Source organism: Leptonychotes weddellii, chromosome 4 (genome assembly GCF_054177405.1).
Source record: "Leptonychotes weddellii isolate Sample4059 chromosome 4, ASM5417740v2, whole genome shotgun sequence".
NCBI lineage: Eukaryota > Metazoa > Chordata > Mammalia > Carnivora > Phocidae > Leptonychotes > Leptonychotes weddellii.
In genome coordinates this window covers 69,316,942-69,339,350 of record NC_138372.1, presented here as the reverse complement: position 1 = coordinate 69,339,350, position 22,409 = coordinate 69,316,942, and the positions used below count along the sequence as shown (strand labels likewise).

General features: G+C 36.0%; 1 protein-coding gene across 4 annotated transcripts in view; it reads right to left on the bottom strand.

Annotated features, from left to right (window-relative positions):
* Positions 1-4,992: 4,992 nt before the first annotated feature.
* Positions 4,993-22,409, bottom strand: part of ZNF326 (zinc finger protein 326) — a 35,593-nt gene continuing 18,176 nt past the window's right edge. For all 4 annotated transcript variants that reach the window (XM_081818757.1, XM_081818758.1, XM_081818759.1 and 1 more), the window contains 6 exons: positions 21,607-21,718; positions 16,591-16,738; positions 14,826-14,925; positions 12,729-12,859; positions 11,001-11,096; positions 4,993-5,899 (listed from right to left, as the gene is read on the bottom strand). In XM_081818757.1, coding sequence (XP_081674883.1) covers positions 5,528-5,899; positions 11,001-11,096; positions 12,729-12,859; positions 14,826-14,925; positions 16,591-16,738; positions 21,607-21,718 — 959 coding nt within the window. In that variant the 3' untranslated portion in view covers positions 4,993-5,527. The remainder of the gene's footprint in view (positions 5,900-11,000; positions 11,097-12,728; positions 12,860-14,825; positions 14,926-16,590; positions 16,739-21,606; positions 21,719-22,409) is intronic.

The following is a 22,409-nucleotide window of genomic DNA, read 5'->3' as shown; positions in this document are numbered from 1 at the left end:
AGCAGACCCCCCGCTGAGCAGGGAGCCCGATGCGGGACTCGATCCCGGAACTCCAGGATCATGACCTGAGCCGAAGGCAGTCGCTTAACCAACTGAGCCACCCAGGCGCCCAAGTTTACTGTTTATCTTTCATGTTGCTCTCTTCCTTAAATGTTTGTTGCTACTGCATTGACTATTATGAGTAAATAAGAACTGAACCTAGGGAGTCAGCAAACTTTTTCTGTAAAGGGCCAGTTAATAAATATTTTAGGCTTTGGAAGACACATTAGGTATTTGTCACATTTTCTTTATTTTTGTTTTCTACAACCTTTAAAAATTTTAAATCCATATGAAAACAGGCAGTGGGAGGCTTGCAGCTGGTGATTTGCAAAACTATTAGATTTTTTGGTGTTGTTACCTGGGGTTTATTTTCTCAATTTGAGTGAAATTCCCTGGCAGATTTTGATTACAAAGAACCTGGCATTTTAATTGTGTGAGGGAGGAGGGGGCTGGAATCAGTTGGAAAAATGGAAAATGGACAGTCACCAGGTTTTGCTGATTGCCTTTTTTCTAAATATGAGGAATCAAAGCCCCTTGTGGTATCCACAAAACACCTAAGGCATTACCATACTTTGATGGCTGCTATATATATGCTCTGGGAGTCTACTACATCAGAAGTTTCACTCTAATTGGCAAACAGTAAGCTGTGTTATGGCTTTAAATTGGAGGAATATCACGGACCAAGATTCCCAAGCCAGGGACTAGCATAACTATTCAATCCTTCAATAACATGGCTTACCATACTAGAGCCACCCACTCTGACAGCTGCCTCTAAAAATGGAGGTGTGGGCATCTGGGTGGCTCAGTCGGTTAAGCATCCAAGTCTTGATTTTGGCTCAGTCATGATCTCGGCTCAGGTCATGATCTCAGGGTTGTGAGATCCAGCCCCGCGTCAGGCTCCATGCCCAAGTTCCCTCTCTCCCTTTGCCCCTCCCCACCTCTACTCTCTCTCTCTTAAATAAACAAACAAACAAACAAATAAAAAAATAAGGAGGTGCTTCCTTAACTTTCATCTCTATGTGGACTGTGGCTCTCTGTTTCACCAAGATCTGATTCCTTGTTTTGTATCTTCTAGAAAAGCTTCACAGCAACCATGGTATCTTTCTAGTGTAGTTATGAATTTATTTTTATTACTGTAATTATCATTGTACAGTTTCTGTAATTTTAATAGAACTTCAGAAGATAATGACTTGAACCCAGTATGTCATCTTGATCTGGATCTCTCCCCAAATTCATAATTTCTATTCATCTAATAACTAAGCTGCTTATATGTTGTTCCCTTCTACACTCTCAGCCACCAAGAAGGCCATCTCTTATAACCAGCAACTCTGCCTCACCCCTACCTCAAACATGGTCTTTAAAAAATTGTTAAACACAAACTAGGAAAATCAGAAGGGGAAGGGAAATGCAGGAAGAGACCAGCATAACTGCTTCCAAGGAGGCCCAAATTGGTGGCAACAGGGACTGAATTTCCCACACCCAACGGTCTACCCCCAGGCTTGCAGGTTCCCTGAGTTTGTCTGCATAACAAATAGAGAACCAGCCATCTGGGTAGGAACTACCAAATAAAATTACACTGTTAATTTAAATATGAACTGTAACTGTCACATGGACTAAAACACTTCTGTCTGCATGACTACTCCATTTTCTGTCCGTCAGCAGAACTACCACGGACTCCAAATTGTAATCAAAAGTTTGTCATTAATGCCTCTGAAATGTATGCTCAAAAATGGTGAAAGTGCTAAGTTTTATGCTATGTGTATTAAAGTTTGTATTCACAGCAAGGACAACTTGGTAGGCAAAGTAAACGTCAAATAATATAAGTCTGATAATAAGATAATCTGATACCAACTACTTCTAAATAAGAACAATCTTGCCAATAAAAAGAGAACTCTCAAACACATTTTAACATGCATTACCAACATCTGCCCTTGTAGTTCTTTTTTTCTCTATGTCCATGACTTCTGGTATACAAATTGCTAAGAATTTTCACCCCATTCTTAGGATCAATGGTTTTTTAGATGTGTTACATAATACTATACCATTATAAAATATTACATTATAAAATATAAGTATATTTTATAATATGCTATAGTATAGTTGTATAAAATATAATAGCTAGATTTTTAACACAGATTATAATTAAATCTTGGCAACTCTAGGAACCATTCTGCCTCCTGAAGCATATCATAAATTCAAATGTTTACAGGCACCGGCAGTTAATATAAATATGTTAAAGACTGAGATACAAGGCTGGAGAAGCAGGCAAGGAACAGAATATACAGAACCACAGAGGCCATATCAAAAGAATCTGGATGTTACACAGACATGTATAAAAAGCCAATAAAGGATTTCAAGTAGGGGAATGATATGAAAGAGCTTGTTATATGGGAAAACTGTTAGTTCTATTATTAGAACTTCAACTTGTAAGAATTACATAACCTAATGGGAGTAAAAGAACAAAACAAGAACAAGGTCCAGTTTTCTGACTCCCAGAAATTTGTAACAGGTCATTCCAATGCTTTTGTAAAACATTATGAGAATTCCCCAAACCTGTGCCTGTCGACTAAAGGGCAGAAGCCCCTGCTTTGATACAGGAGTTGTATGCACTAGAAAGTAGAGGCCACTGTAAGTGTTCTTGAAATGCAATCACTGACCACTACCATCAGAATCACCTGGGTATCTATGAAAATACATCATCTCCCAAGAATATGGTCTAGTAAATCTGGGGTACAGGGGCCCCAAATCCTTACTTTTACAAAAATTTAAGAACTACTGCTCTTATGTTTCCTTAGAAACACCTCGTCTTAACATTTAAGGTGACCTAAAGGATAAAGAGCCCAAAAAAAGCTGACAGGTATAGATTACAGAAAGTGCAAAGGTCTGGACATAGGGAAGAGCTTCATTTAAAAACTAACAGAAGGCCACCATGGCCAGTGAGAACAGCATGATATAAAGCAGGAATGCTAGGCCAGGCCTGATTACCATGAGTAAATGTACAGATACAAAAAGAAGCAGGAGACTAGTATTATCTTTATTATATTTTTAGAAGACTAGACTTCTGTGTGGAAAACTGAATCTAGCAGGGCAAAACTAGAAACAAGATTAGTTTATAAAGTATTTTAATAGTCCAGGAAAGAGATGATGGGGACTTGAACTGGGATTGGTAGCGGAAGACGTGGAAGAGGGGGAAGATAAATTCTGGAAGTAGAAAACACAGACTTTCTGATAGACTGGAGGTGGGAGGTGAGAAAAAGGGAAGAATATAGGATGGTCCCTAGGCATCTGGCTTAAACAACTGTGTAAGTTGTAAATAAATTTCTTTGGTTATTAAAACCACATGTTTAGATTTTTAATAAACAAGTAATACTTGGATAACAGAAGCTGAAAGGTTATTAAGGATATCATATAAATTCTTAGCACAAAAGTATTGAAAATATAAACTCAAAGGATCACAAAAATTAATCTGCCTGCAAATTAAACTGCCTATCTACAAATTATCTAATAGGATATACATAAATTTGAATTTCTGAAGTAAGTACAATAACAAAATACCTTTATTAATAATAATACCTTGCAAATAAGCTAGTCTGAATAAAGGTTTTTACGTGTTTCCCACCAAAATTACTACTTAGATGTTATCTCCTATTCTAAAACATTTATGGGGCACCTGGCTGGCTCACTCAGTGAAGTGTCAGACTCTTGATCTTGGGGTTTTGAGTTCGAGCCCCATGCTGGGTATAGAGATTACTTAAAATCTTTTTAAAAATCAAATAAATAAATAAAATGCTTACTTAGAAGTTGTTCTACAGATTCTTGTTACAGGATTCTTTCCGAAAGTTTCAAATCTCAAAGTACTAGGGACATTCTTTTTTTAAAAAAACACCCTACTTAGTACCAAAAGAACCCACTAATTATAATCCAAAGGGATCTGTTCTCCTTTTACCTTACCCCTACATTAATGTTTTCAAATAAAGAAGAAACTAAATAAATAAGTGAGAATCAAGACCGCTGATCAAGTCCTATTATCCTTAAAATTTTAACTCCTGAGCACAAAGGCTTTCTGAAGCCTATTTAAGTAAATACAGACTCTTATCTAGGATCCAAATTTCTCCAGTCTTCAACTAACCTCTTATTTGGCTCTAAATTCCTATAAGTGTATACAAAGGACTTAAAGCTTAAAGATAAGCAAATTAGCCCAAAACAATGAACCCATATTGGCCCCCAAAAATGTATTTTTAAAAGCTCTGTTGTATGCAAAAAGAGAAATTACCCATGAAATGCTACAAATGCCTATACATTCATGTACTTAATGCTTTAAAATTACTTAATATTCCCGTACGTATACTCATCCATTCAATGCCTCAAAATTTTGGGAAGTTAGTTTATTTCACTGAGAGTCCCTCTCTCAAAAGAGGCCAGAGTGAAGATTCAAAGAAATAAGAGCACTACTTTTCAGTGACACAGACAGTCATTTGAAAATAGACTGTCAATCTCATCTTCTCTTTTTCAGTATGTAAGCCTATAAACTACAAAAAGTTAAAAAAAAAAAAAATTCAAGAGAGAAATACTTTTTTAGAAAAGTGATTGTTTCTTGGTTCTTCAGCTAAAAACAGACATGACAAAAGAACTAACACAACTATAAAAAATTATTTGTATCCAAATGTATTTTCAAGAAGATTTCAAGAACTGACATAGGCATAAAGAAAAGGAAGGAACTGAAACAAGTATAAACAAGTCAGTTATAGACTGACCTCAACTTGAAATATGTTAAAAAATATTTTAGTAGTACTTTTAAAAAATGATTGAAGTAAATTTTTTCTTTAATTCAACTCTTCTCAATCATCTTGATATATCTGTGAGCTAAATTCCTAATTAAGGCAAAAACCTCATTTTAAATACTCATTTAATTAATGAATTCTGTTTCATTTAAAATTGCTAATCCAGGGAAAGTTTTTGTAAAAATCATTTTATTGCTACAAAGGGAAACATGGTCACAAAAAGCCTTTAAGCGTATCTTAACGCAAATTACTATTCAATGTCCAATGCCGTAAAAAAATACACAGTCAGAGCACAAAATACTTGCCCAATTTATCTCTTCCAGGGTAAGTATTCAAAACATTAACGCACACTTGAATATATACTCCCAACAGCAGCATTTAAGTTCAAATGATTAGAGTAAATATACTAACAATACACATCTGTTATCCTTAACACCAATAAAGTAATAAAAATTAAGCTTAAAAATTATACAAACAATTTATCTAATCTAAGTTTGGTAGCTATAAAAACTAAACTAAAATAGTCTTACCTTCATTTTATTAAACAAATGCCAAACATTTAGAAATTATATAAAACAAATCTCAATGTGTGGAATGCATGCAACATGGGTGTTAATTCTCATATTTTAAACTATTAAAATTCTTACCCTTTTCCATATTAGGAGAGAAATTTAAAGCTTCTTTTAAATCTGACTAATACCTTATATTTAATTTTCTTCAGGTTGGTCAACAGGGAAGTCAACAGGCTCTTCCTTTGCTTCTTCCTCTACTGCCTCTCCTTCTCCCGCTGCCTCTCCTTCCCCCGCTGCCTCTCCTTCCCCCGCTGCCTCTCCTTCCCCCGCTGCCTCTATGTCCCCTGCTTCCTCTGTGTCTCCTACTCCCTCTACTCCTCCTCCTTCTCCCACTTCCTCTGCTTCCTCCACTTCTTCTACTTCCTCTACTTCCCCCACTTCCTCCTCTTCTTCCTCTTCCTCCTCCTCCTCTTCTTCAATAGGTTCATCAATCTTTTCTTCCTCTTCCTCATCTCCTTCTATTTGTTGATCTTGAGAATGATCTTGAATTTCAAAAGGATTCTCACCCTAAAAAGCATGAGGAAAAATAGCTTTTAAAATCAGTACATTCATTTTTATCAGTGAAATTTTTATTTGCTATAACATTAAAAATAAATATAATTTGAAGCTTTTTAACTCATGACAAATTCACTAAATAATTGTTCAGTACCTATTTCATACCAATGGGGGTATATAAATTACTAAAGTCACTACTTTATATCCCATAAACTGGAATGCTTAAAGGCTGCATTTTCCTAACTGAATTTCTAAAATCATATGTATATGACAAAAGCAAATATGGGTTTTGGTAGAAATTAAGTAGATAAAGCAAAGATTTATGTTCTACTAAATTACACCAGGATTCAATGTACTACCGTGGTAGGATCTCTTTAAAACACTCAAATGAAAATCAAGTCTTTTTTAAAATTCAAATGAATGAAAATCAGGTACCTATTAGATACACCTTACTTTTACTTTAAAAAAGTAGATAAATCTTTAGTTCACTATAGGTGCCTGGGTGACTCAGTCAGTTAAGCGTCTGCCTTTGGCTCAGGTCATAATCTTGGGGTGCTGGGATCGAGCCCTGCATCAGGCTCCCTGATCAGCAGGGAGTCTGCTTCTCCCTCTCCCGCTGTCTCTGCCCCTGCTCATGCTGTCTCTCTCTCAAATAAATAAATAAAATCTTAAAAAAAAAAAATCCGTAATTCACTAACATTCACAGATACAACTTTATTATTTTGATTTATATAAATACTTGAATTATGTGTCTGGATTAAGTCTCATAAACTAGACCATATCAGAAGGCTAATATAGTAAGAAATGAAGAGGCAATGAAGGTTATTAAACAGCAAAGTTAAGCCTGGTGCTATACTTCAAGACCCATCGGCAGGAATGAACAGGATGAACTGAAGTCATAAGAGAAGAAATACTAGTGAAGCGGTTACTCTACTAATCCAGGAAAGGAGTGTAAAAGATGTAGTGGCACCATTAACATAATATGTAAATTAGGATGGCAAAAGTGGAAGAAGCAGATGTATGCTATATATAATTAGAATTTAAGATGTCTAAATGTCGGGGCGCCTGGGTGGCTCAGTCGTTAAGCGTCTGCCTTCGGCTCAGGTCATGATCCCAGGGTCCTGGGATCGAGCCCCGCATCGGGCTCCCGGCTCAGCGGGGAGCCTGCTTCTCCCTCTCCCACTCCCCCTGCTTGTGTTCCCTCTCTCACTGTATCTCTGTCAAATAAATAAAATCTTAAAAAAAAAAAAAAAAGATGTCTGTCTAAGAGGCAGCTTTAAATTCACAACTCAAAAGAGAAGAGAGTTCAAAGTAAAGACATTGAGATTTGTGAATTGTTTGCACAGAGTGAATAGTGAGGCCAAGGAAATAAGTAGAATAAAAGGGCCAGGGAAGTAAGCAGAATAAAAGGGCTGATGATAAAAACCCACTGAAAATGCCTATACATAGGGACAGAAGTTAGGAAAAAAAGAAAAAAATACTCAGTGCAGGAGGAAACCCAGGATAGTAAACTATTATCTGGCAAAACAAAGTTTCAAGAATAAGTGACATATTAACAGTATCAAATGATGCAAAGAGGTAATACTAGAAAAGAACTGAAAAAGGTCACTAGAGTTGATAATTATTAAAGTTGAGTGAGGGTACTTGGGGGATTTATTACACTATCCCCTTAACTTTCACATGTTTAAAATAGTAAATAAAAAATGTTAAAAAAATTTATTTGAAAATTAAGTCACCAGTTATCTTAGAGCAGTTCCAAAAGTATGATGTAAGTGTAAGCTGGACAGCAATGACTGCCCAAGAATGAATCTTCGTAATTTCCTCTAAGCTCTCAAAACCCACAGGCCCAAGTCCCACACTCTGAGACTTTAATTTAGTCAAGTACTAGAGCTCTTGCTAAAAACAAAAGTTCCTGAATCAATGAAAATTTTCCAGGGGAGAGACCTGGTAACCTGCATACTTAAGAAGTATTTCACGAGATATTAATGAGAAGTTTGGGAAACTCTAATTCAGAAGGTCTTAAAGAGGGCCTAGGCAGCTTTTTGTCTGATTTCAGCTTCACAAGGAATTCTAATTACATGTCTCCAATTGAGAACTACCAAGTTAAAGAGCTGAAGTACACAGCACAATGCAAGGTAAACTACCTTTCTAAGTATGGTGATAAGAGAAAAGATAAGATTGGAAGGGGCAGAGTAGGAAAAGTCAAGTCATTTTTAGTTTAGGGAACTTATAAGCATGTCTGTTTGTAGAAGAATAAAATAATAAACAGGGAACAAGTAAGATACAAGCAAGGAGAGTTAGAAAACTGATGAAAACAAGAATACAGGTGAAGGGCAAAAAGGGGGTATCTTTCTTCACAGGTAACAATAAAGGTGAGAGTAAGGTACATAAATCTAATACAGGAAGGAGAAAACTTACAGTTCACATCTAATGGTCTCAATCTCCCTAAAGCAAGAGAAGTGATAAGAACATGGGAAGTAAAGAGAGTAAGGATGAAATCTAGATACGGTAAGAGTGGAAAAGCTTTGAAACAGTCACTGTAGGAAGCACATTACATTGAATGGTAATAGGCAAAATTACTGTGAACTGCAGTGAAAATCTAGCAAACACAGTATTGGTACAATTCCATGACATCTATAGCAAGACAGTTAATAAAGCTAACCAGACGGGCACCTGGGTGGCACCTTCGCCACCCTTAACTTTGTTAAGTGTCTGCCTTCGGCTCAGGTCATGATCTCCAGGTCCTGGGATCAAGCTCCAGCATCGGGCTCCCTGCTCAGTGGGGAGTCTGCTTCTCCTTCTGCCTCTCCCCCACTGCTTGTGCTCTCAATCCCTCTCTCTCTCTTGCTCTCAAATAAATAAAATCTTTAAAAAAAAAAAAAAGCTAATCATGGCATAGTGCTGGGAACTGCTAAGTGGCAGAACAAGTAAGTGAGGAATTTTAGAATGGCAGCACTGCATTGTTATAAGGACTGACCATGAGTATCCAGGCCAGAGCGTGAAGGTAGAACAAGGTGATACAGTTGGAGAATTGGGGGAAATTGATGAATTGATTATTTTCATGGGACAAAGATTTAAAAAGATATTTTGTCAGACTGAGAGCACTTAAAGGTTAAAGAGTTTTAAGTGATGAACAGAGCTGACCATGGGCAGAGGATGTTCTGGGGAATAACAGCAGGGAACAGAGCAGATAGGAAAGCTGAACAAAGGGACATCACTGAGCAATGTGACACCAGTGCTTCTTGAATTTTAACATGTCTATGAATCAGCTGGGATCTTGTTCAAATGAAACTGCATTTCTAATGAACTCCCAGGAGATGCCAATATTGCTGGTCCATGGATCACATTCATAGTAAAAAAATTCTAGTAGAGTTCTCCTCAGTTCAGGCACTTTCTCCACAATATGCACATGAGAAAGACACTCCCACCAGTGATGTCTCTCATTCCATGAAGTGACTCTCAAGTGTAGCTTGAAAAGTCTACATAGAAACTCACATTTGTATTCTTCTCTCATTAACTATTACTTTCATACATCAGTAGAAACCATTATTAACTTCTCAAAAGTTTGTGATATAGCAAGGATAAAAATCTAATTTTCCCTCATTTAGCAATTAGCTCTTACCTTTTTGATGCCATATCTCCCCCAAAATTGAATTTCAATTAGGGCTGCAGTCACTATTTTTTTGTTGTTGTTGTTGGACTGCATTACTGTTAGAATTTCTGCATTCACCTTTTAAAAATGGTGCCAAGAATGTAGTAAAAGTGACAAATATGACAAAGCAGAAAATAGGACCCTCAGGAACAAGATGAAAGAATTGAGATTTATTCAGCTTGTAAGTCACTTGGTTGAGGTGTAAGTTAATGGTCAATCAGGCTTCTTCACAAAGTACCTGTTAATCACTACAATAGCCAAAATAAACAAACTTCTCTAATCCATAAAATCAAGATTTAGTTACAAATGTAAATAATAGACTTACAAATTTTCAACATAACAGCTATCTTCCGTGTAGGATGATTTTAAATGAGGTATTATTTTACAAAGACTCAAAAGCTAACCTCTAAAATGTATTTCTGTTAATTTCCTGAATAATAGTAAATTCTTATTTGTACAATAAGTATACATAATATGTAAAGAATTTTATGTAAAGAAGGATTACCACAAGAGCATATGGCTAAAAATCCTAAGAAGAGTGTGCCAGGGGTACCTAATTATTCACATCTGCGTTTACTAACATTCAGCACAAACCTCCTCCTGGCCTCCTGATTCCATGAGGGAGCTTTTTCTGAAGCAGCATATCTGACTTCCCACTTTCCCTCCAACTTTTATCCAAGGAAGAACAACTTAACCAATTAATATGCTTCGAAGAAGAAACTGGGCATGTAAAACTTAGTCTTTTCTTGGTCCCCTCTTTTGGGTCTTCCTAGCAACAGACAGGGTGCATTCTAGTCTACTGTAGGCCAGGCCATGTGGTAAACTAGGGGAAGCCTACTGCTGTCTAGCTGAACCAGTAACAGAGGCTGAGGAGAGGTAAGTTTATCTAACTTAGAAGTGAAATACAAAAGGTCCACAGTAACTACACACGTAAGACATATCCCTAAGCTGTCCTTTCTTTAAAAATCAAGAATAGGGGTACCTGGGTGGCTCAGTCAGTTAAGCATCTGCCTTCCGCTCAGGTCATAACCCTGGGGTCCTGAGATGGGGGCCCGTGTTGGGCTCCCTGCTCAGCATGGAATCTGCTTCTCCCTCTCCATCTGCCCCCTGCTCATGCTCTCTCTCTCTCGCTATCTCAAATAAATAAATAAAATCTTTAATAAAATAAAATAAAAAATAAATAAAAATCAAGAATAAAGCTGACATTTTGATCTTCTATCAGACTCCTGCATATCTCTCAAATGATCCATAGTGAGAAAGGGATAAGAGAAGAATGGCTTATTGTTCCCTCACCCAAAAAATCCCAACAATTAGGAAAAAGGATGTTTTACCTATATGCAAGATATTAAGTAAAATTCTTCCTAATGTTGCACTATATTTAGACATCGTAGTTACTATGTCACCATTCAATTATAAAGATACTACGATATAACCTAAAAAGGTTTTGCCGTAAAATCTTACCTTAACAAAACGTTCATATCGTGCCTTCACTATTGGATTATTTAAAATGCTTGTTGCAGTCAAGACACTTTCTCTTTTTATTTGCTCCTTATAAGCCTATGAAAAATAGAACACACTGAGATACTTGAAAACCATACCATGAAAATATTTCTATAATTAAAACAACATTGTATGCTCAAATTCTTAGGATTTAAATGATTTACTTTCTGGCATATTAAGCTATAAAGCAACAACAGCTATTGTGATACAATCTAAATCATCCATGGATTAAAACAATGATTCAGTAAGCCAATCAGACTCATTAAAAAACACTCAGTCACCAAATATGATACACCTAGATCTACTGGATAGCTGCTTTCTCTCCTTCCTATTCCACATGCACGTCCCCCTGCCCCAACTCTTCCAACTACTAATTTTCATGCTATCAAAAAAGAAAGAATAATTTTTCATACTGCTAGAGTAATTAGTCTTCCTCTGGACTGTAGTTAGCGTAAGACTATATTATATAAAGGAGGAAAGGTAATAATATGGAATGTCTAGTTGCCAAAAAGCTGTCAAGGGGATATCAAAAGAGAAGAGAAAGTACAAAGATTTTTAAAAGATTATATGTGCTCAAAGTGGCTAACAAAGTCTGAGTTAACTGAGGATCACATCAATACAAAATATGAATTTAAGACTCAGGTATGTTCTATTTAAAACTTAAGTCTTTGGGGGCACCTGGGTGGCTCAGTCTGTTAAGTGGCCGACTCTTGATTTCAGCTGAGGTCATGATCTTGGGGTCCCGGGATTGAGCCCAGGGTTGGGCTCCACACTCAGTGGAGAGTTTGCTTCAGGATCCTCTTCCCCCTGGCCCTCACCCGCCCCGCTCGCTTGTGCGCATGCATGCACATGTGCACGCATTCTCTCGCTCTCTAAATAAATCTTAAAAAAATAAATAAAACTTAAGTCTTTATTATTTGAATTTTTAAATTTGCTTCTCAAACGAGCTAGTTTCCCACAATATAAACACTTCTTATTTTAAATAAACTGGACTAAATAAAATCAACCAATACAAATGCAGAAATATGCCAATCAAAAAGAAAACAGTACATTTTTCCTAGAATTTCTGAGTAAATTCTACTCAGAAATGTAACAATAGATAATAACTGATAATACTAGTTTATTTTTCCCAGCCATCAGAAAAACTTATGCTATAATCAAATCTTTCTTTTTTGATCTAAAACACACATACACACACTCTCTCTCCTCATAAAACTATTTTGTACAAACTTAAAAAAGTGTTCATGAAAAGAACAATTCAACAGCTATGATTTCCTGAAGGCTTACACTATGTAAGCTTACACTACGTAAGGCTTACACTAGTCAGGCACCATTTTAAGTGTTGTTTATACTTTAACTTTATCTTTAAACAGTTATGCAAGAGTAGAATGATTATCCATCTCTATTTTACAGGTAAGGAAACTTAGACAAAGAAAAGTTAATTTCCTTGCTTACCACATGTTATATACTGAACCAGAATTCAAACCCAGGAATTCTTGCTCCAGAGCCCAACCTTAACCACCATGCTTAACTACTATGCTACACTGCCCCTCTAGGTAATCTTTATAGTTTTTTACACAGATTAATAGGCTGTATGGAAGCAGGTTAGGTGTGAAACAATGGTCTTTAAAGGACAATAAAGGACTGATGAATAATTCAATGACTTAATTAAGACAGATCAAAACTTACCTGCTTCCCTTTGATATGATCAGGAGATTTTAGGTGCTGCTGCACAGAGCTATGTAAAGCAGGGATATACACACTGCACGCACTGCAGTGAACAGTCTCTACTTTCATCATGTGATCATCTGCAGTAACACCTACAAAAGAAAGCCAGTTATTAATAAGAAAAGTAATGATTTACATATTCTTATTTCTGACAAAACAAGTTTTTATTATTTTGTTTCCATGGTTATTTATAACCCCTTCTTCCCAAAAAAGGATCGAAGTATGTAGGTTAAGTTTTTCTACCACATCTCATAAATCTACACATATAGTTTAAAATATGGATAACAGATAAAATTAAAAAGTATAATTACATTATATTTCCTAATCATGTTATACAATCATGTTCTGAGGCCTAGAAGTCCATCCCCTAAAAATATAACATAAAAGAAGACAAATGTTGATTTTTTAGTAAGAAAAGAATTTCCATAATAAATGTGGGTGGGCAGGGATAGGAAAAAAGATGTCAAGATTGGATTGACAAGAAACAAAATACATGTTGGATCCTGAAAACTGTGATCAAGATTTATTATAGGTAAAGATATAAATATATGCAAGGGAAAGGTGTGAGAGAAAATGGCACTTTATGGGAATTGCAAGTAATTCAGTATGGCTGGGGCACTAAGAATAAAGAAAGGACAAAAGAGAAAAAAGACCAGGGCCTATACCATGGAAATCTTTGCATGCCAGGCATAGGAATTTGAAATTTATCCTGTAGAGGATGGAGAACCAGCTAAAATTCTTAAATTATTAATAAAAGTCATGCAGTAGAATTAGAGATAAGACAGACTGGAAGTATGGAAACTAGTTAAGAAAATAATAATTGCCAAGAGAACAGATAGAGATTTGAACAAATGTAATATTTAAGGAGGTAAAGAAGCAGACCTGAAAGATATTTAAAAGACAGAAGTGATAAGATACAATGTTATAGATATAGTAAAATAAAATTACTTAGGGCTAACTTCATACTTCTAGAAGGCTTTGATCATGGGGCCACCTTCCAAGGTAGATAAGAGACAGATCAACAGGGTTTTTGTTATTTTTCCGTATGGGGTGGAGGATGCTCAAAGAGTATACAAATTTTTTTGATACACGGATTTTGTGAGACTGCTAAAGAGAGAAGGCAGTGGGCAGTTGGATGTTCGAGACTAGGGTTCAGAGGAGAGATCTGTGCTAGGGATATAAATGTACAAGTAATCAACATATAGGCGTTAGTTTACTATCTCTGCAAATCAAATCATGAGGAAGGAATAAAAAAGAGAAGATCATGGAACTAAGGAAGAGCAGCGGGAAATACCAACTTGTAAAACCCTCATGGAGAAAGAAAAGCACAAATAAACAACAGCAAGGTAATAAAGATCATCAGGACAATGATATACCACAGAATCCAGGGGAGGAAGCAGATTCACAAAGAAGAGTAAAAAATGCTGCAGAAGTAAGATAATGATTCAGAAGAACCTGCTGAAGCTGGTGTCAGAAATCTCCATCAGAGCAGTTTCAGGAGACCACTGGTAGCAGAAAGTGTTCTACTGTGGAAAAGTAGTAATGGGCAGTGAATAAACAGATCAGTGTGGACTATGCTTAAAGAAGCATGGTTGTTCAAGGAGAAAAGCAAGTTAATTAGTTAGGGAAACTAGTGTCTGTTTTTCTTTTCTTTTCCTTTGTTTCTTTGGAGAGTTTTTTTCTTTTTTAAAGATGAAAGTGTAGGCTTCAGAAACAGAATCAAAAAAGAAAGACTAAAAAACAGAAGAGTTCACTATTTGAGCAGAAGTCCTTAAAGAGATGAGAAGGAATAAGACAGAAGAAAGATGGAAGAATTCACTTCCATCTAGAGGAAAAGCTGGTTTTTCTTGTAACTGAAGTGAGAGACATAACAGTAGATAGTGATAACTTATAAGCATGAGAAGAGGAAGTCAAAGGAGTTCATTTCTAATAACCTACTCACGGCTACCACATTTGACTATGAACTCAATCACTCTAGAAGGCATCATTTACACTGAAATAGGGTATGGTATGTAAAAAAAAATGTAAATTTCCAAAATAATTTGTTTAAATACTTACCTTCCATAACATCTTTTTCAATTATTTTAACTACTTCTGTTTGATTATTTGTCTGTTGCTTACGAATAGATGTTTTCTTGAATTTATTCACCATACATTCCTATAAAACAAATAGGAAGAAAGCCAAAAAGTTCTCAGTGAGCACTTAGAATACGCTCAGCAGCAAACTCAGCCTATGGAAGATAACCTCTGTTACAGAAGAACTAATATCTGTTCTCAAGGAGCTTACAATTCAGTTGAAAAAGACTATCATAAAATACAAAGAAATTACTAAGACACTTATAAAAAGTATTTGCTTTCAAAATGTATTTTATATCAACAATAGCCAACCTATGGAAAGAGACCAAATGTCCACTGACTGATGAATGGATAAACACAGTGGAATATTACTCAGACATCAAAAAAAAGGAAATTGTGCCATTTGCCATGACATGGATGGAGCTAGAGTGTATTATGCTAAGCGAAATAAGCCAGTCAGAAAAGGCAAATACCATGGGATTTCTTTCACTCATATGTGGAATTAAATTAAATTTGGAAACAAAACAGATGAACATAGAAAAAGGGGGGTGGGGGGAGAGAGAGAGGGAAACAAACCAAAAGAGACTCAACAATAGAGAACAACCTGACGGTTGATGGAAGGAGGTGGGTGGGGGACGGGCTAGATGGGGGAATGGGCATTAAGGAGGGCACTTGTCATGATGAGCACTGGGTGTTGTATATAAGTGATGAATCATTGAATTCTACTCCTGAAACCAATATTGCACTATATGTTAACTAACTAGAATTTAAATAAAAATTTAAAAAGAAAAAAATGTACTTTAGGCATAAAGAACAAGAGAAATCAAGGAGAGTTTAAGAGGTCTTCTCAAGGCAGTTGAGTACTTAAGTCCTAAATGACAACTAGGAACCAGTTAAGGAATGAAATTACAGAAAGAAATGTTTATAAAGGTACACAATTCTGCAAGGATATGGAGGAATGAATGATCATTGTATTTCTAATCCCATAACAATTGCATGCTTTTGTCCAAATTAACTGTATGTACAATTAGCAGTCTAGCTCTAGTCCCCTCCTTAAGCATCCCTGGCCCCAACTATCCTCCCCTTCTTCAAACCCCCCTGCCTACATTCTCACTCCTGGCCCTTCAACTTAACTGTGCCATCTGTGGATATACGAGAGTGTTCTCTTTCCAGTTACCGTTAGTTCACAGAGGGTGGTATCTGTGTCTTTGGTCCCTGCACAGCACCTTTTGTTAAGTATTCAAGAAAAACTGTTGAACTGGTGACCACGCATTGATAATATAAAGGACACCAAACAGACACCCACTCTCTGGCTCTGAATTCAGATTGCCACTTAACTGAGTCACTACACTGCTCTGAGCATGATCTTTCATGATAAAAAGGAGTTGTGCTGAGGCTCAAATGAAACAATGAATGAAAGTACCCAGCACAGCACAAGGTACAGAGTAGACTCTCAGTGAATGATAGCTGATTCTGCATCAATAAACAGTTGTTAAAGGAATCCTTTTCCTGACACCTCTGCTAGAAAGTAATGTGAAAAACATAAAATCATCTCTCAAATTATAAATCTAAAATCTATTACAGAGGAATTCACATCTAATTCTGAGCTAATTTTTTTTAAGAACTCTTTAAGTAAACAGTAAACTAAATTTTTAGAAACTTAAAATGGGAGAGAGATGGGAAACTGAAAAAGTAAAAATTTAAGATATCAGATAAAGTGCTTCTCATTTTAAAAACAGCTACTTACATGCAAAAACTCCATAACTACTTTATCAAATTTGGTTTGTTTCTGAATATGATCTAGTGTTTCCTGGTGTGAAGAACTTTCCAGATGTAGTTCAATATCTTTTTCTTCAAATGTTCGGAATTTACAAAATGAACATGTGAATGCCATTCTATAAAGAAAAAAAAAGTTTTTCTTTAAATATTAACTTATTTACTTAGCGTTCATAAGACCACACCAATAAAACTAATTTTACCAGCATAAATGATTTCCTTTATTCCATTTTATGGTTGATCTAAATTTAGCTGAAGTCAGAAAAACCAGTATTTCTTTAGATACCTATTTGGACAAAACTGTTATTATACCACTTTGCATTTCTGGCCCACCCTGGAGCTTCTGGGTACAAACGATGGAATCAGTGGATCTACTTAATCTAGTCCTAAGCTATCCACTTCAAGCCTAGACTAGTTAGAAAGCCAAAGCAAACTTCAAAAAATATCAAGTTCCAAAGTTCCACTACTTATTTTATTTTGTTCCACTCTTAGCTTGCAATCCACCAAGGCAGTATCAACAAAGCCAGGTGGAACGCCAGACAACCGTAATTCACTCTCCTGGAGCTCTTGGGTGAGCAAAAGCCTGCCCTCTAGGGACCACTTCAGGATGACTGACCAGCCTGGATTAGGAGCCACTCGACTATGAATTTCCCTTTTTCCTCCCATAAAGTATTCCTGCCTTATGTATTCTTGTTATTTCCTTTTCCTTGAATTATGACAACAGTTTCCTAACTGGTTTGTCTCCAGTCTCCATTTTCCAATTAATTCTTTATACCACTATTCTATTTATTTTCCTGGTTAAGATTATAGGATAGGATTTAGAGTCTACTCCTGGGTTTATATCCTAGTCCTCTTGTGTGATGTTGGGCAAATTACTTAACTTCTCTGGGCCTCAGTTTTCTGATCTTTATGAGATGAAAACCCTTACAGAAGCACTGTGATAATTAAAAAAATTAACATACAGAAAGCCCTTAGGACAGTTCCTGGCACATAGTATAATTCAATTAATAATTGTCATTTCCTCAAGGAGGCAACAGCACTTCATTGCTCAAAATACCAGCTTCACGGACTTAAGCCTCAAAAAACAAAGTCAAAACACTTTTAGTTACCATTTAAGAAGGTTTTTAATCTCTCCTGTATCTTTTTGGCTTTAACCACTAAATACCGTTAACAGTATCTGGCACACGGTATGTCTTCATTATTTAAATTAGATTACACTTTTCAACCCCTACTAGATTCATTTTCAATCTACACAGCTTTCCATTTCCTGAATGTCAATGAAACATCCCTATTTCTTTGCTTTGACCTCGAGCCATGGCCTCTACCTGGGCTGCCTAACAGCTCCTACTGCAATCCTACCCTCCCTGAGTCAGTTGAAATACCACCTTCAACCATTTCCCTGATTTTCCTGCACTCCTACTGAGATGTCATCTCCTGTAAGACACTTTGTACTTCTCTTTTGGCACTCTTCCCCATATACTGTTGTTTGTCTATACCTCTCACACCCCTGTCCTCTTCCCCTCAGGTTCCCTTCTTTATTATATTGAAAGCATTCAAATATCCAAAAAGAACGTATCATAAGAATAGTTATTTACTGTCAATCTCTTATCTTCCTAACTCAAAATAAAACTGCTCTGATAAATTAAAATAAGTTTAGACTATTTTAAATGGTTCTTATCCTAAAATGACAATTTAATTGAACTGACATTCTTTGGCTTATATCCTCAGATTTATATTTAGAGTTATGGAGAAAACAGCTAAATGAAAGTTCAGTTTTTTCATTTTCTCCAAGTCACATATTTATTACATAACATGGATATATCCTATCCAAAGCTACAATTTTTAAAGGGGGAAGTATTCATAGGGTAAATAGAAAAATTAATCTTATAATGTAAAACATCTCCAGATTCCTACACACCTGAAACAGAGTTCATTTCAATTTGTTTCCACCCCTGTCAAAAGAAGGAATTCTAGCAACAGTGGCAGAGATACTCATAAGGACAAAACTAGCTGCCTCTTAAATACTAGAACTTCTTTTCATGAGTTAATTCTTAATTAACTTAATCTTATTGTTTACAAATTATGAGTAACAAATCAGAAAGAACACAGGAAAAAGTTACTGAAGCTGGACACAAAGATTATACAAGTACAGCTGACCCTTGAACAACAGTGGTTTGAAAGGCACAGGTTCCTTGTGTGCAGATTTTCTACAGCACAATTCTGTAAATGTATTTTATCTTCCCTAGGATTTTCTTAATATTTTCTTTTCTCTAGCTTACTTTATTGTAATAGAGTATATAATACATGTAACATACAAAATATGTGTTAAATCAACTGTTTATGTTATCAGTAAGACTTCTAGTCAACAGGTGGCTATTAGCAGTTTTGCAGGAATCCAAAGTTAGACATAGATTTGTGACTGTGTGGAGGGTTGGCGCCCCTAACCCCCATGCTGTTTATGGGCCAAGTGTAATACCGAGCTCACTAAAATCAAAGACAGTCTAAGCAAACAAAAAAATCTGGGAATTCAGATGCCAGTGAATTTTCTTTTACTACATTTTACATGAATAAAATCAACGTATATATTAAAACCAAGTAGTAACAAAGAATATCCTGTTTAATATGGAAGAAAACACAATTTAAAAAATATCTCCATGGAAAGGTCTGCAGATGCTTGCCTTAAAAATGTTATATTCTGAACTAACATAAAGTTTTAGACTTCTAGAAAATTCACTAATGTGTAATATTTCATTCCTCTCATGCTACACAAAACAAATTAACTTTTAAAGAGCAAAACTAGGGGCGCCTGGGTGGCTGTTCAGTTAAGCATCTGCCTTTGGCTCAGGTCATGATCCCAGGGTCCTGGGATCGAGTCCCGTATCAGGCTCCCTGCTCAAAGGAGAGCCTTCTTCTCCCTCTGCCCCTCCCTCCTTCTTGCGCACACACACACACACACACACACACTCTCTCTCTCTCTCTCTCTCTAACTCGATCTCTATCTCAAATAAAAATCTTAAAAAAAAAGAGCAAAACTATATTCTGAATAGAAAATACACTTAATTTACTTTTTAACTTTTATAATCTTTATTTTCCTAGGATAAGCAGTAATTTAAGAGAAAGATGATGGAAAAAAAATTACTGTCCTTAAAAAAATTTTTCTTTTTGACTTTTTCATGCGTATTTTACATGTTGTATATATCACTTTTTCTACTTCGCCTGCATTTTCTCCATGTTACTACAGGCTTTATAACCTTCATTTTCAACAATGGCCTAAGAGCCCATAAACGGAAGTATCAAAACTTACATACACTTGACCACTTGCTATCACTGGTATTTATTTCATGTTTGGAGCTATTACAAACAATGCTGTAATGGCCATCTTTTTAGATTAAACTCTTTTATACTTTTATATTATTTTCTTCGAGAGATCACCAACTATAAAAAAAATTCAAGACATTTTTAAAAACTGCTAAATTGGGGCCACCTGTGTGGCTCAGTCAGTTAAGCTTCCAACTCTTGTTTCGGCTCATGTCTGGATCTCAGGGTTGTGAGATGGAACCCCGCATTGGGCTCAGTGCTGGGCGTGGAGCCTGCTTAAGATTCTCTCTCCTTCTTCCTTTGCCCTTCCCCTCTCTCCCTCTCAAAATAAATAAATAAATAACCTGCTTAACTGCTTCCCAGTAATTATAACCATATTATTTGGTTACCAACAAATTATAATAGTGTGCTTTGACTGTTTCATTGTTAGTAAATCAATGTTTCTTTTCTCCTCACTAATAAAATGCCATGCTATTATTTAAATTTCCAGTTTATCTTACAGTGAGTTTCAACATTTTCCTGAAAATTATTAACTAGCTGGTGTTCCTTCAGCCAATCATGTATTGAGCATCATGTTTTCTTCCTTTTTAAAAAACACTGGTCAGGGGTGCCTGGGTGGTTTGTTCAGTCAGTTAAGTATCCAACTCTGATTTCAGCTCAGGTCATGATATCGAGCCCCACATCGGGCTCCTTGCTGAGCATGGAATCTGTTTAAGATTCTCTGTCTGCCTCTGCCCCGCCCCCCAACTCGCTCTCTCTCTCAAAAAAAAAAAATACTGGTTGGGTGATATTTATCTTAGACATTAATCATTTCTTGTGTTTATAGTATTTTCCAAGTCTGTTTGCTTTCAAGTTTTAAATTTTTATTTAAAATAATGTGGTCATTATTTCCTTTGTAATTTATTCTATAACTTTTAAGCCTGGGGGGGGAAAAAACTTCTGCAGTGATTATTTATAAATATTCTATTTTAGTTTCCTGTTATTTTCCATTTTGTAGGTTCTTTAATCCACCTGGATTTCATCTTCACTGGTATAAGAGGATCTAAACCATTTCTCTTATTATTCAGTTGTCCAAGCAATCCCTCTCCCCCCATTTTTAAGCAAGTCCCCTTTTGTTTGCAACCTCTTCTTTATTATATATTATATTCTTACATATAACACAATTTTTTACAAGTTAATAATTCTATTATACTAATAACCTTTTTCTGGTACCACATATTTTTGACTATTATAGCTTTGTAATGTTTCAATTATCTAGAAAAAGCTAGTACCTACTCATTTACTCTTCTTTTACAGAATCTTCTTTGGAATCAAGATTCACAAAACCTGTTACATTTCTAAATATTTAGTTTTCCTATCCAAGAATATCACTATGTCTCCATGTACTCAAATCTCAAGAAGACTTTGTGGTTTTCTTCATGTTATGACATGTATTTCTTTTTAAGAATACTGTATTTCCAGGTATTTTTTATTTTTGGATTACCATTATGAATGTAACTCCTTTTTCTTATATTTTCTAAGTACTGACTGCACATAAATACCAAAAAATCTTTGATCAAACCTTTTCATTTGACGCTCATGAATTTTTTCATATTCCAATTAATGTATTTGCATTTTCTAGGAAACCGTTTTTAATAAGACCAATTTTCAGACTCTACTAAGCACAAACCTGTATCCATCTCCGTATTTCTCACTGTTTTTTTCTCTTCTGCGCCTTTGTTTCTCTCGCCGAGCCTCAATTCGTCGCTTTTCTTCTTCCTCATTTTTAGGGTCAGTTTTTGCTAGGATATCAGCAAAAGTCAAAACTAAAGATCATTTTTCCATTCTCCCTTTTCAGTCTCCACTTCAAAAATTATAGACATGCAAGGTTTACTTGCTGACCACAATCTAAGTTGAGCTCACCAGAAAAATCAGAGTTTGAGATTAACTAGTATTTCTGAAACTCCATTCATTTGAATACCATCATCATGAATTCAGTGCTTTTAGATAATTTTTTCATGTTCATATGACAAACTACACAGTAATTATAATTGTAGAAGTTAAACCGGTGAATCACCTAGTATAGTACTAATCAGTCATGAACATCAAAATTACCCAGATACTTTTTAAAAATGCACATGCCCTGGGGCGCCTGGGTGGCTCAGTTGGTTAAGCCTCCAATTCTTGGTTTCGGCTTGGTCAGTATCTCAGGGTTTTGACATGGAGCCTCAGCAGGCTCCATGCTTAGCGAGGAGTCTGCCTGAGATTCTCCCCTGCCCCCGTTCTACTCCTCCCCCCAGTTTGCACTCTCTCAAATAAACAAACATATCTTTAAAAATGCACATGCCCTGGTCTACCTCTCCTTATTTAGGATGGAATCAGAACATCTATGTTTTAAAAGGCTTCTCACATGGGGCGCCTGGGTGGCTCAGTTGGTTAAGCGACTGCCTTCAGCTCAGGTCATGATCCCAGGGTCCTGGGATCGAGTCCCGC